Source organism: Dendrobates tinctorius, unplaced genomic scaffold (assembly GCF_039654945.1).
Source record: "Dendrobates tinctorius isolate UK_male_01 unplaced genomic scaffold, ASM3965494v1 ptg000086l, whole genome shotgun sequence".
NCBI classification, from domain to species: Eukaryota; Metazoa; Chordata; class Amphibia; order Anura; family Dendrobatidae; genus Dendrobates; species Dendrobates tinctorius.
In genome coordinates, this window is record NW_027361754.1 from 68,940,535 (window position 1) to 68,956,152 (window position 15,618).

The window sequence follows — 15,618 nt, forward strand, 5'->3', positions numbered from 1 at the left end:
GGACCTGAAAGCGCAGTTCTGTAGATGGATCATTATCCAGAGTCTGTGCATCAGCCCCCACAGGGCTGGGAGGGAAAGATACTGCTTCTTGGTGGTATGTGATCGCTGGGCGCCTAGGGGGCGCTGGACGGCTGACATTTGGTTCATGCAGCACCCGGATAGCCCAGTCTGCAAAGTCTAGGTCAGGGTTTTGTAGGACTATAAGGCGCAGCTGTGCTCTGTGGGTACTGGATAGGAGTCCTTCAATAAGTTGCTCGTTTAACAGTCTGTCTCCATCTTTCACACTGGTTCCTTACTCTTGCCAGAAAGAGGAAAAAATCCTCCAAAAGAATCAAGAGAAATCCAGACAGGCCTAAATACATCTGCACTAACCAGGGTGCAGCGGACCATCTTTCACACTGTCTGGGTCAGTCTGCTTTATGGCTCGCAGTGCCTCCTGCAGGTTAAGAGCATAGTCCCGTATACTGTCCTGCGCTCTCTGCTTACACCCAAAGAATCTCATTTTTATTTCAGCTGCAGGGCGGGTGTCAAAGGTGCTTCTTAGCTTAGCCAGAATCTTTTTAACAGTCTCTTTATCAGTGCCCTGCCAGGCTTTCACTTCCCTTTGCACTGCACCAGTTAGCTGCCCAATAAGGATGTTCACTTTTTGGCATTCAGACAGAGGATACACCTCAAACAAACTGCACAGTCTCTCTTTAAATTCACTCAGGGTATGTGACTCCCCTAAGTACTGCGGTAACTAGTCTTCTCCCAGTATATAAGGCATGGACAGCGGCATTATGGGGACTGCTACGGTGGGCACTTGTTCTTGCGGTGCTCTGGAGGCGGCGCTGGCCGCTGGATTCTGCGGTGACATTGGGGCCACAGCTGCACTGGCCCCTGCATCTTGCGGCGCTGTGAGGGGTGCGGTGGCGTTCACCGCTGCATCTTCTCTTGCCTCTGACATTCTCCTCCTCGCTAGTTAACATTGGCCAGGCCCTGGGTTGCGCTGGCTTACCTGTTGCCACTCCGCAGGCTGGATGATCGGGAGACGCCGGGACTGCAGGCCTCTGCTTCTCACTTCCCACGTGCTGGTCTCTTCCCATGCAGCACTTCACTTTTCACGCTCTCCGGCTGGCTCCGCCCACGACGGCCCACCCCTTTGACTTCCTACACGCGCCAAGTGGCGGGCAATGTCGGCAAATGCACAATAAGTCTCTGGCACACAGGACCAGGTGGCACCGGGCTTCGTAAATCCTGTTCGTGACGCCAAAATGGATCGCCCGCCAGGGCAGTGGGGTACTCGGTACCGGGCCGGTATCTCAGAGGGAGGTGTCAGCAGTGGTGACCAGGTCCGTGGCCCTGGGCGTCCATGTAAAAGGGGTTGAGCGTGGCTGATTAAAGTTTATAAGTGGATGATACGTGACGCCACCTATGGTTCTCGGCAACGGAGGGGTTAAGCCGACGCTGCAGGCAGATCCTCTGGGACAGTTGGTATAAGGCAGCAAGATGTAATAGCTTCCCACAGGTAGAGCTGTAGTCCCAGGGCAGTAGTAATAGGTGTTGAGGAAGAGGGTGCTTATAGTAGCAGCCTGTATCATGGTGGTGTAGACACAGCTTCCACCGCAGGGACCAGCGGTGGAAGCCATGTCTACACCACCATGGTACAGGCTGCTACTATAAGCCTCCTTGCTGACTGAAATCAGCTCAGCCCACTTGTATACGGGCTGTAATTCACATAGCCTCCCTCAAACTCCATAAGACCTGCGAGCATTTGTTATATGGGTCTTAAACCTTTAGATATCGTTTGTCGATTTCGTTCTGGTTCTATTTCTCTCTGGAGTACGTTACTGATGAAGATCCATGTTTAGGATCGAAACGTTTAACGTATTATCTGGGATGAAATAAAAAATCATTTTCTATTTTGAAATTCAAGTTGAGTGCCAGGTTCTTCTTTATATTGTTATGGTTTGGGAACCTTCCTTGGAACCAATAATATAGCTGTGCACACATTTATTTCATATGAAAATATTAGATTGTCCCACAAAAAAAACAACTCCTCATTTGCCAAGAAATAAAAATATTCTAGTTGTCACAATTTCTTTAGAAAAACAACACATCTGGTATACATAAGCGACTGTGCAAAATGTTCATTGAACAAAAAAAAACAAGCAGAACAAAAAGGGATAATATTTCTCAATGTTCACTAGTAACAAAAAAAAACTCTTAACTGGCACATTTCCCAGAAACACAAAATCAGAGTTCCTCCTCCCTGCAGGGAGTCACGTGATTGCTGAGACATTTCTGTACAAAGCTCTTCCATACTTTCTGAACTAACGGGGAGGAAATCTCAGGGTAAGTCCGATCTCAACTCAGTTACTAATGATCTACAGCGCCTGAATCCCAACTGATACATTGTGTGATACTTTACTGTCAGGACAGGAGAGAATTAATGCTCCTTGTGTGATCAGATCACTAAACTGACACATTGTAACCACCGGTCAGCTCTATATGGTCTGTACACTCAGGGTGGAGATACAGCGATGTCATCATCCACTGACGCAAAAAGGGATCTTGGAAATAGAGAAAAACTTAAAACCAAGGCCCACTTCACACGTCCCTTTATTTTAAAAAAAACATACATGCAAGAAGATCCATTTTTACTATGTGTGGGTCTTCTGTTGGCCGTCTATGTGTACCACCTATGCTACATCCATGTGCTGTGTGTACCATCTGGTATGCCGTCAGCATAACACGTACAGGAATAGAAATGACAGATTTTTAGGTGTTAAAGATGTGCAGATAGATATAGATAATGGACGGCAGCAGCGTTTCCCCTGTGAATTTAGTGAGACAAAGACCCAGACAAGTTGAACAGCATGGCCTTTACTGCCCAAATACTGCACACATGAAAATTGCACACCTCCGGTTCGCAGCCGGAAGCATGTGAAACATGTGGCACTTGCACCCCCGTAAGGTTATCGAGTGCTATGATGGTTGCTGACGTCGCTGGCTCTGGTCTGTGTTAGCGTCACACAGCCAGACATACGTCCACAGCCCGTTCAGCTCTCCTGCATGTGAAATTTAACACAAAGCTGACCCACCCAAACCTTAACTTCAGGATTAAATGAAAACCGTGGCCATGGGCGAGTTGTAAGGCCAGACCGGAGGGAGAGATCAGTCCCACTACCATCCTACAGATCTCTCCAAAAATAAAAGCTCGATACAGGTTTTTCTAAACTGACTTTATCAAATCAATCTACCCCAGGGGTCACCAACCTGTAGCTCGGGGCCACATGTGGCTTGCGGTTCCATGAATTGTGGCTCGCGGCTGTCTGCGAGCTTGGTGCAATAGGTCCAGGTCTAGCAAACAGGTATGAAGAATACATCTCAAAATGGTGAATTTTCTGAGTAGCCCCGCACAGAAGAGCAGATCTGGATGCACATTTACTAGTCTTAGGGGTTTAGAGATGTTTTACATATGGTACGCTGGAGGTTGGTACTACCTATCAGAGGAGGTGCTCAAAGCTGCATGTGACAGTGTTGGGAGTCCTTGATGGGAGAATACTGAATGGGGGAATTGTGGGAACCCCTGGATCTCAGTGTACTGCTTTGGAGTGATTTCTGTGGAAAAGCTTTGGTTATCATTATACCTGTAATGCGGGCTTTGGCTGACACTACTTTGAAAGGGGTGGAAGCTGGATGTGGCTCGCACCCCTTTCTCAGTGCTGAATGTGGCTGGCAACCCTCTCTATAAGCCGAATGTGGCTGTCAATGTCAGAAAGGTTGGGGACTACTGCTCTACCCAATCCACACTTACTTTTAATTTGCCTGTTAACCACAGCCGTGATTGTCCATTTTTTTTAAATCTGCAATGTGTTTCTCTGGCAGAAAAAAATATATTTTATTTATAGATTTTCCCCATAGACGTGAAAAAGATACTGAAAATCAGTACATAAAAAACACGTGTTTACATTGCGTTTATTCAGTGGAAAAGCACGAGAAATACATGTAATCTGCATATGACTTCTATCAAAAAAGTTTTATCAAAGCTAAGTTATAAAAATACCTGTATCCAAAAAAATGGAATAAAAAATTGAAAGCAACCTACTTTACATAATGGGTGCAGAAATGCTACAGAAAATCAGCAACATCCAAAGCTTATCAAACACTTATGAAGGAAACGTAGCTTTTTTTTCAGCAAATTTTTTCCTGATTCTTCATTACCATATTGGTAATGTGGCTTCTAGTCCTGCAACTTTTTAGTTAATTTTTGGCATAAGATTGCGAGGAATATCCAGTGTCGTCTATCGGCCAAGTCCTGTGATATGACCAAAGACTCTTTTATCGCAATAGCAGCGACATCCCATAACTGACCCATCTGCGATTAGTTTTACACCTTTCACAAGTCCTACATCCCCCTTCTCTGGAGATTCTCCATCTATTGCTCAATGCTTTGCTTCTATTAAATAAATCCAGTGCATGGAGCAGCTGAACTACATGACCTGCCCTAATTTAATTGGGAGCCTATTAGAATGGATTTTGTTTGGTGTATTGGGTCCACCAATTTTCTCATTAGTGATACTCGATTATGGTATGGACTACAATGCACAGACTGTCGGTGGGTCTCCAAACCCACATTCGACAGCCTCATATATGCTGTCGAGCTCAGGACAGGAGACCCTCAGCCTGTCCCTACCTTGTGGTCCATGCTTGAGTCAAGTTACATGGACGTTTGCATGAGCATTTATAGTTAAAACTCTCATACAACCTTAAAGTAATACATAATAATAATAATAAGGCTATGTAGACAGTCTCCTTTTTTCCCTCTCTGATATATATTTCTTGCATTAGTAATTTTGCACCTTTTGTATGTTTTATTGAAGTTGATTATTTTACTGCTTAAATTACAAAAGCTCAACAAAAACTAAGCAAAATATTAGAAATGTGTATGTAACTGTTAATACATACAACGGAATTCATCTGTTGTTTGATGTTGTATTTTTAGTAGTCATGTCTACAGTGGTACCAGATGCAGGAGGGGTCGTGGTTATCTCTCAGGTGAGACCACAAAATAATCAAGGAAATGGACCTGAAGAAGGAGAGACCTGTGATGTTTCCGCCAACGTGCCCAAAACAGTTCTTGCGTTTTATCGTGGAGAACCCGAAGTTCTGGGGGTAAGTCCATGTCATACATCATGGGATATCTAGTTTAACTGTATGAGTATAGTGTGCACATAGAACATAGTAAGGATGGGGAAAAAATTCACATATCCATCAAGAGTAACCAAAGGTCGGGAGATGGTACTGTATTGAATGAAGAGAAGGGGTGTAAAAGTACAACCATTATTAACCAATTTAATCCAAAAGAGTACATTTTCCCTCCTGAGTCTGAATGTTGAACAGACATTGAGAAAATGTATATATTTACATACTGGAAAAATATATACAGTAACTTTGAACCATGTTAGCCAGTAGATAGAAAATATTAATCTGAGAGTCCTCAGTGCTTGATACCTTTTTAATGGCTTACTGAAAAGATGGCAACAAATTTAATCAGGTCTCTTCATCAGGCATAGAATATCACAAAATCTGAAGAATCACATATTTATACACAGGACACAGGAATAATGCAATGGATAAGACAAGTGACATGAAGCAGAAATATCAATGTGGAACCAGGACAAAACAGCTGAGGACGTAAATATTGGAACAGTTCATAGATAAAGAGTGTGAAAGTTTTATTGTCCTGTGATTGAGGTCTGGTTCTTTGTTGTGATGCCCCCAAATAGTCTGAGGAGCAAATTCATTCCTGCACTGAGTGTGTCAAAGGTTGTCATAAGTTTATACTCCCAAGTTTTTCTGTCTCTCTGAGATTTGACGTTACCTTTTAATACAAGTAAATTTAATGTCCATGATGCTGTGATCAGGGATACAAAAATGTTTGGCCACAGGTAGACCCATTCTTTTTTCTTTTATTGTAAGTTTTTATTTTATTGTAAGTTTTTATTATAAGCTTTTGTCCTGTCCTGTCTCACCTACGTATAGACTGCCCAGCCGGACATTTGGTACATATAATTAAGTATACAAAAATGTTTAGTGTCTGCTCACCACCTCCTAGAGGGTGTGGATCCTGCTATGTGGCAAGTTTTCAGAACTTAGAAGCAGTAAGTTCAGCACTGTAAGTCCATAAAATCCATTTTCTTTTATTCCATGACTTTAAATAACATAAAATCAATTAAATAATAGTCCAGACATTAAAAACAAACGTGTTTCAACACAACGCAACCGTGCGTCTTTATCATTAAGTACACCACATTAGATGTGATGTGGCTGAAAGCACCAGGAATCTTGTAGTTCTGATGTGAGTTGGGGATTTTTATCTTGTTGGTGGTCATTATAAATGGACAGGTTTTAATATTTATCTGGTTGCAAGGAAAGGTTCCTGTAGCTGTTGAAGAGGACATGGAGCTTCTGACAATGATGCCTCTTAGATTTGGGGGCTGCCTAAAACACAGAAGTGGGGAGGTATGGAAATATGGATTGTAATCGGGCATCTTTTTGTAATAAAGGTTGTAGCTTCTGTGTAGCTCCCCTCAACACCTCCAGATTTGGATTGTAGGTGACTGAATTCTCATCGTCACACAATAAGAGAAAAAAGAATGTATCTACCTGTGGCAAAACATTTTTATATCCCTGGCCATTGCACGATGGACATTAAATTACTTGTATTAAAAGGTAACCAAGTCTCAGAGAGAAAGAAGAATCTCAGAGTACAAATTTATGAAAACTTTCCAAACATTCAGTGCAGGAATGAATGTGTCGCATGGATTTATGTCTTTTTACATCAATTAAGGAATTTGCTCTTTAGACCTTCTGGGGTCATCACAACACAGAACCAGACAGATGCAATCAGAGGGCAATAAAACCTTCACACTGCTTATCTATGAACTGTTCCAATATTTATGCTTATCACTCCCCCATAATGACTATTCTACTTTACATCACTTGTCTTAGCTATTGGGTTATTTCTGTGCTGTCTTTTGTATAAATATGTTATCCTTCAGATTTTGTATTAGTCTAGCCTGATGAAGAGACCTGCGTAGTCTCGAAAGCTTGCAACTTGTTACCATCTTTTCAGTTAGCCATTACAAGGTATCTACCATTGTGGACTCTCAATTCTAAATATTCTGCAATGTAGAAGATGATTTCTTGATATTCTGGTGGCACTTGCAATCTGGTTTTCAATTGTTCTTGGATGGTAGCACTGGTTCAAAAAAAATTTTCTGAGGCCACCAACGTGTTTGTCTCTGTCCATTGGGTTGGAACATCTCCTGTTGTATCTGATGGCTTGGCTGTAGACAACAGAGTTTTTTATGTGTTTTGAATGGAAACTTATTATTAAATGTATGTCTTTCTATATCAACTAAGGAATGTGCTCTTCAGACCATTTTGGGCATCCACCCCTCAAACCTTCCACAGTCCCACCGCCCACTCTTTGAAAAGCACCACGTCCTCACCAATCACACATTAACAGTTCCTATTGAACACTATGTTGCATACATGGCCACGACAAGGTAGACTGTTGTGAGTTCATTCTCTGGTTCACCAGTTGTGAGTTCCCCTTCCAGACCCCCTCTGGTGGTGACGGGTGGTGGTGAGGCTGATTTGATCGGTGGAGATCTGCCACCTGAAAATGAGGATGACGATTGGACCTCAGGATTCTCAAATTGGATTTAAGACAGCCGACGCCTTATTCAGTTGCTGGTGATTCCTTCTGGCTTGTCAGCTCTTGGTTTTCAGCTCTGTTCCAGTCATCTAAAGCTAAGTTTTTCTGCTAATGTTCACACTTGATTTTGTTGGTCTATTCAGTTTTTTGTGCGGTCAGCCAGCCCCCGGCTGGGGGCTGTGCTGAATTTCCCCTCTTATTTATCAGTATTTTGCCAATTGGCTTTTTGTCCCTTACTAGTTCGGTCTCTTTTTGCTCTGTCTCAGAATATTTCAGAGTGCTGATATAGTGGGAGAAGTCTAGTGACTTCAGGGTTAATTTTGCTATCAGAAGTGTTGGACATTATTTTTGTAGGGTTTTTTGCAGGTTGCATACAGTGTCTTTCCTTTCCTTTCCTGTCTAGTTAGTTTGGGCCCCATAATTTGCTCAGCCTATTTTCCTGCCTGTGTTTTTGCCTTCATCTTGTTTCACCATCAATTCATGTGTGGGGGCTATCTATTCCTTTGGGGTCTGCTCTGGGGCAGTTAGTGTTCCCTTTTCTTGCTTTAGGCTTATCTAGTCCTCCGGCCGTGACAAGGCGTTTAGGTTCATCGTAGGCACGCTCCACGGCTACTGCTAGTTGTGTGGTAAGATCAGGGATCTGCAATCTGCATAGTTACCAACCTCTCTGGTTTTCTGTGACTTAGCTTGTTTTGCTTTTTTCTCCTCGGTGACCCATTCATAACAGTAGACTTCTTGGCTGGGCTCTACTCTACTCTAAACTATTAAACATTTCTTAAATATCCAGTACTCTTTTTAGGTTTGTTTTAATTTATTTTTTTCTTTAAGGGAATGTGTTGCATATATTTTTTAAAAAATGACCAATAATACCACACACAAGAATATATATAAATACCGCCACACCAAGACTAGACCACATATGACCACCACATAGTGACTGAATAATACCACATAGAAAGAACAAATACCTGGACACCATGAGCAGATCATATATTACCACCACATAGTGACTGACTAATACCACATACAATTAACAAATACCGCCACACCATCACCAGGACCACATATTACCACCACATAGTGACCGAATACTATAGTACTGATAATTAATGAAAAAAAACAATACTAATATTACCATAAGTGCCATTATACGACCCCTGTCAAAAATTATGGAATCACCGGCCTTGGAGGATGTTCATTCAGTTGTTTAATTTTGTATAAAAAAAAAGCAGATCACATTCATGGCGCAAAACTAAAGTAAATTCAAATGGCAAATTTCTGGCTTTAAGAAACACTAAAAGAAATCAAGATAAAAAAAAATGTGGTAGTCAGTAATGGTTACTTTTTTAAACCAAACATAGGGAAAAAATTATGGAATCACTCAATTCCGAGGAAAAAATTATGGAATCATGAAAAACAAACCCACAAAAAACACTCCAACACATCACTAGTATTTTGTTGCACCACCTCTGGCTTTTATAACAGCTTGCAGTCTCTGAGGCATGGACTTAATGAGTGTCAAACAGTACTCTTCATCAATCTGGCTCCAACTTTCTCTGATTGCTGTTGCCAGATCAGTTTTGCAGGTTGGAGCCTTGTCATGGACCATTTTCTTCAACTTCCACCAAAGATTTTCAATTGGATTGAGGTCCAGACTATTTGCAGGCCATGACATTGACCTTATGTGTCTTTTTTCATGGAATGTTTTCACAGTTTTTGCTCTATGACAGGATGCATTATCATCTAGAAAAATGATTTCATCATCCCCAAACATCCTTTGAATTGATGGGATAAGAAAAGTGTCCAAAATATCAACATAAACTTGTGCATTTATTGAAGATGTAATGACAGCCATCTCCCCAGTGCCTTTACCTGACATGCAGCCCCATATCATCAATGACTGTGGAAATTTGCATGTTCTCTTCAGGCAATCGTCTTTACAAATCTCATTGGAACGGCACAACAAAAAAGTTCCAGCATCATCACCTTGCCCAATGCAGATTCGTGATTCATCACTGAATATGACTTTCATCCAGTCATCCACAGTCCACGATTGCTTTTCCTTAGCCCAATGTAACCTTGTTTTTTTCTGTTTAGTTGTTAATGATGGCTTTCGTTTAGCTTTTATGTATGTAAATCCTATTTCCTTTAGGCGGTTTCTTACAGTTTGGTCACAGACGTTGACTCCAGTTTCCTCCCATTCGTTCCTCATTTGTTTTGTTGTGCATTTCCTGTTTTGGAGACATATTGCTTTAAGTTTCCGGTCTTAACTCTTTGATGTCTTCCTTGGTCTACCCGTATGTTTGCTTTTAACAACCTTCCCATGTTGTTTGTATTTGGTCTAGATTTTAGACACAGTTGACTGTGAACAACCAACATCTTTTGCAGCATTGCATGATGATTTACCCTCTTTTAAGAGTTGGATAATCCTCTCCTTTGTTTCAATTGACATCTCTCGTGTTGGAGCCATGATTCATGTCAGTCCACTTGGTGCAACAGCTCACCAAGGTGTGCCCACTCCATTTTAGATGCAGACTTAACGAGCAGATCTAATTTGGCACAGATGTTAGTTTTGGGAATGAAAATTTACAGGGTGATTCCATAATTTTTTCCTCAGAATTAAGTGATTCCATAATTTTTATCCTATGCTTGGTTTAAAAAAGTAACCATTACTGACTACCATGTTTTTGTTCTTGATTTCTTTTAGTGTTTCTTAAAGTCAGAAAGTTCCATTTGAATTTACTTTAGTTTTGCACCATGTCTGTGATCTGCTTTTTTTCTACAAAATTAGACAACTGAATGAACATCCTCCAAGGACGGTGATTTCATAATTTTTGCCAGGGGTTGTATACAGTTAGATCCATATATATTTGGACAGAGGCAACATTTTTCTAATTTTGGTTCTAGACATTACCACAATGAATTTTAAACAAAACAATTCAGATGCAGTTGAAGTTGAAGTTCAGACTTTCAGCTTTCATTTGAGGGTATCCACATTAAAATTAGATGAAGGGTTTAGGAGTTTCAGCTCCTTAACATGTGCCACCCTGTTTTTATAGGGACCAAAAGTAATTGGACAGATTAAATAATTTTAAAATAAAATGTCCATTCTAATACTTGGTTGAAATTCCTTTGTTGGCAATGACTGCCTGAAGTCTTGAACTCATGGACATCACCAGACGCTGTGCTTCCTCCTTTTTTTATGCTCTGTCAGGCCTTCACTGCGGTGGTTTTCAGTTGCTGTTTGTTTGTGGGCCTTTCTGTCTGAAGTTTAGTCTTTAACAAGTGAAATGCATGCTCAATTGGGTTGAGATCAGGTGACTGACTTGGCCATTCAAGAATATTCCACTTTTTTGCTTTAATAAACTCCTGGGTTGTTTTGGCTTTATGTTTTGGGTCATTGTCCATCTGTAGTATGAAACGACGACCAATCATTTGGCTTGATCTGAGCACACAGTATGGCTCTGAATGCCTCAGAATTCCTTCGGCTGCTTCTGTCCTGTGTCACATCATCAATAAACACTAGTGACCCAGTGCCACTGGCAGCCATGCATGCCCAAGCCATCACATTGCCTCCGCCGTGTTTTACAGATGATGTGGTATGCTTTGGATCATGAGCTGTACCACGCCTTCACCATACTTTTCTCTTTCCATCATTCTGGTAGAGGTTGATCTTGGTTTCATCTGTCCAAAGAATTTTCTTCCAGAACTGAGCTGGCTTTTTTAGATGTTTTTTAGCAAAGTCCAGTCTAGCCTTTTGATTCTTGATGCTTATGAGTGGCTTGCACCGTGCAGTGAACCCTCTGTATTTACTTTCATGCAGTCTTCTCTTTATGGTAGATTTGGATATTGATACGCCTACCTCCTGGAGAGTGTTGTTCACTAGGATGGCTGTTGTGAAGGGGTTTCTCTTCACCATGGAGACTATTCTGCGATCATCCACCACTGTTGTCTTCCGTGGGCGCCCAGGTCTTTTTGCATTGATGAGTTCACCAGTGCTTTCTTTCTTAGGATATACCAAACTGTAGATTTTGACACTCCTAATGTTGTAGCAATTTCTTGGATGGGTTTTTTCTGTTTTTGCAGCTTAAGGATGGCTTGTTTCACCTGCATGGAGAACTCTTTTGACCGCATGTTTCCTTCACAGCAAAACCTTCCAAATGCAAGCACCACACCTCAAATCAACTCCAGGCCTTTTATCTGCTTAATTGAGAATGACATAACAAAGGGATTGCCCACACCTGTCCATGAAATAGCCTTGGAGTCAATTGTCCAATTACTTTTGGTCCCTTTAAAAACAGGGTGGCACATGTTAACCCCTTTCTGCCATGAGACGTACTATCCCATCCATGTGCCCTGGGACTTAATTCCTAGGGACGGGATAGTACGTCATAGCGATCAGCGGCGCCCACGTGGTGAGCGCCGCTGATCGCAGCCGGGTGTCAGCTGATTATCACAGCTGACACCCGGCACAATGTGTCAGGGGCGGTCACGGACCACCCCGACACGTTAACCCCTTGTACACCGCGATCTAACACGATTGCGGTGTATCGGGGGTTAAAGGGAAGCATCGGCAGGGAGGGGGCTCTCTCCATGCTTCCCTGAGCCCCCCACAGCAGCGCAATGTGCAGCGCTGCTGCGGGGGCTCTTTCCCTACAGGCCCCCGTATCCAAGACGGCGACGTGGACCTTCGGGGGCCTGTAGGGAGCTGACTTTCTCACTGCCTGCACAGCGCAGGCATGAGGAAGTCTGCTGCAGTGCCTGTGACAGATCGCTGATCTGTCACAGTGATCTGTGATGTGACAGATCAGCGATCTGTCACAGGACAGTGATGTCCCACCTGGGACAATGTAATAAAGTTAAAAAAAAAAAAGTATCAAAATAATTTTTAAAAAATCGCTAAATAAATTAGTAAAAAAAAAAAAATATTCCCCAATAAATTCATTTTTTGAAAATAATAAAAAAAAACAATAAAAGTACACATATTTGGTATCGCCGCGTCCGTAACGACCCGCCCTATAAAACTGTCCCATTAGTTAACCCATTTGCCGAACCCCTTAAAAAATAAAAAACGAAGCAAAAAATAATGATTTATTATCATACCACCAAACAAAGAGTGCAATAAAGCGTGATCAAAAAGACGCATATAAATATCCATGGTACCGCTGAAAATGTCAGCTTGTCCCGCAAAAAACGAGCTGCCAAACAGCATCATCCGCAAAAAAATAAAAAAGTTATAGCTCGCAGAATAAAGCGATGCAAAAATAATTATTTTTTATATAAAATAGTTTTCATTGCATAGAAACGCCAAAACATAGAAAAAGACCTAAATGAGGTATCGCTGTAACCGTACTGACCCGAAGAATAAAATCGCTTTATCAATTTTACCGCACGTGGAACGGTGTAAACGCACCCCCCCAAAAGAAATTCATGAAACGCTGTTTTTTGTTCATTCTGCGTCCCAAAAATCGGAATAAAAAGCGATAAAAAAAGTCACGTGCCTGAAAATGGTACCAATGTAAACGTCAACTCGTCCCGCAAAGAATAAGACCTCACATGACTCGGTGGGTCAAAATACGGAAAAATTATAGCTCTCAATATGTGGTGATGCAAAAACTCTTTTTACAATAAAAAGCGTCTTTTAGCGTGTGACAGCTGCCAAACATAAAAACCGCCATAAATAGTAAATCAAACCCCCCGTTATCACCCCCTTAGTTAGGGAAAAATAATAAAATAAAAAAAATGTATTTATTTCCATTTTCCCATTAGGGTTAGGGCTAGGGTTAGGGCTAAGGTTAGGTCTAGGGTTAGGGCTGAGATTAGGGTTAGGGGTGTGTTGGGGTTATAATTGGGGGGTTTCCACTGTTTCGGCACATCAGGGGCTCTCCAAATGCAACATGGCGTCTGATCTCAATTCCAGCCAATTCTGCGTTGAAAAAGTCAAATGGTGCTCCTTCCCTTCCAAGCTCTGCCATGCGCCCAAACAGTGTTTTACCCCCACATATAGGGTATCAGCGTACTCAGGACAAATTGCAAAACAACTTTTGGGGTCCAATTTCTCCTGTTACCCTTAGGAAAATAAAAAAATGGGGGCAAAGATATCATTTTTGTGGAAAAAAATGATTTTTTTATTTTCACGCCCAGGCGTTATAAACTTCTGTGAAGCACTTGGGGTTCAAAGTGCTCACCACACATCTAGATAAGTTCCATGGGGGGTCTAGTTTCCAAAATGGGGTCACTTGTGGGGAGTTTCAATAGTTTAGGTACATCAGGGGCTCTCCAAACGCACATGACACTCGCAGACCAATCCATCAAAGTCTACATTCCAAAACGTCACTACTTCCCTTCCGAGCCCTGACGTATGCCCATACAGTAGTTTTCTCCCACATATGAGGTATCAGGGTACTCATGACAAATTGGACAACAACTTTTGGGGTCCAATTTCTCCTGTTACCCTTGGGAAAATAAAAAAAATGGAGACTAATTGATCATGTTCGTGGAAAAAATACCATTTTTTTATTTTCATGCCTGGGCATTATAAACTTCTGTGAAGCCCTTGGGGGTTCAAAGTGCTCACCACACATCTAGATAAGTTCCGTGGGGGGTCTATTTTCCAAAATGGGGTCATTTGTAGAGGTTTTCCACTGTTTTGGTACATTAGGGGCTCTCCAAAGGCAACATGACACCTGCAGACCATTCCATCAAAGTCTGCATTTCAAAACGTCGCTACTTCCCTTCCGAGCCCCGACGTGTGCCCATACAGTAGTTTTCTCCCACATATGGGGTGTCAGCGCACTCAGGACAAATTGGACAACAACTTTAGGGGTCCAAATTCTCCTGTTACCCTTGGAAAAATAAAAAAAGGGGACTAAAAGATGATGTTTGTTGAAAAAATACGATATTTTTATTTTCACTCCCAGTCGTTATAAACTTCTGTGAAGCACTGGGGGGTTCAAAGTGCTCACCACACATCTAGATAAGTTCCTTAGGGGGTCTAGTTTCCAAAATGGGGTCACTTATGGGGGGTTTCCACTGTTTAGGTACATCAGGGGCTCTCCAAAAGCAACATGACACCTGCAGACCATTCCATCAAAGTCTGCATTCCAAAACGTCACTACTTCCCTTCCGAGCCCCGACGTGGGGCGCATACAGTAGTTTTCTCCCACATATGAGGTATCAGCGTACTCAGGACAAATTGGACTACAACTTTTGGGGTCCAATTTCTCCTTGTACCCTTGGGAAAATAAAAAAATTGGTGACTAAAAGATCATGTTTGTGGAAAAAATGCTATTATTGTATTCTCACGCCCGGGCGTTATAAACTTCTGTGAAGCACTGGGGGGGTTCAACGTGCTCACCACACATCTAGATAAGTTCCTTGGGGGGTCTAGTTTCCAAAATGGTGTCATTTGTGGGGGGTTTCTACTGTTTTGGTACATCAGGGGCTTTCCAAACGCGACATGGTGTCCGATCTCAATTCCAGTCAAAAACGTCAAATGGCGCTGCTTCCCTTCCGAGCTCTGCCATGCGCCCAAATAGTCATTTACACCCACATATGGGGTATCAGCGTACCCAGGACAAATTGCACAATAACTTTTAGGGTCTTGTTACCCTTGGGAAAATAAAAATTGGGGGTGAAAAGATCATTTTTGTGGAAAAAAATGATTTTTTAATTGTACCACTGTACGTTATAAACTTCTGTGAAGCCCTTGTGGGTTCAAACTCTCACCACATATCTAGATAAGTTCCTTGGGGGGTCTAGTTTCCAAAATGGGGTCACTTGTGGGGGGTTTCTACTGTTTAGGTACATCAGGGGCTCTCCAAACGCGACACGGCATCCGATCTGAATTCCAGCCAATTTTGCATTGAAAAAGTCAAACAGCGCTCCTTCCCTTCTGAGGTCTGCCATGC

General features: G+C 42.1%; 1 protein-coding gene across 1 annotated transcript in view; it reads left to right on the top strand.

Moving 5' to 3' along the window:
* The first annotated feature begins 2,256 nt into the window (after positions 1 to 2,256).
* The window catches only part of LOC141097982 (membrane-spanning 4-domains subfamily A member 4A-like), a 45,018-nt gene continuing 31,656 nt past the window's right edge, over positions 2,257 to 15,618 (top strand). The window contains exons 1-2 of the mRNA XM_073585553.1: positions 2,257 to 2,334; positions 4,988 to 5,157. Coding sequence (XP_073441654.1) covers positions 4,993 to 5,157 — 165 coding nt within the window. The 5' untranslated portion in view covers positions 2,257 to 2,334; positions 4,988 to 4,992. The remainder of the gene's footprint in view (positions 2,335 to 4,987; positions 5,158 to 15,618) is intronic.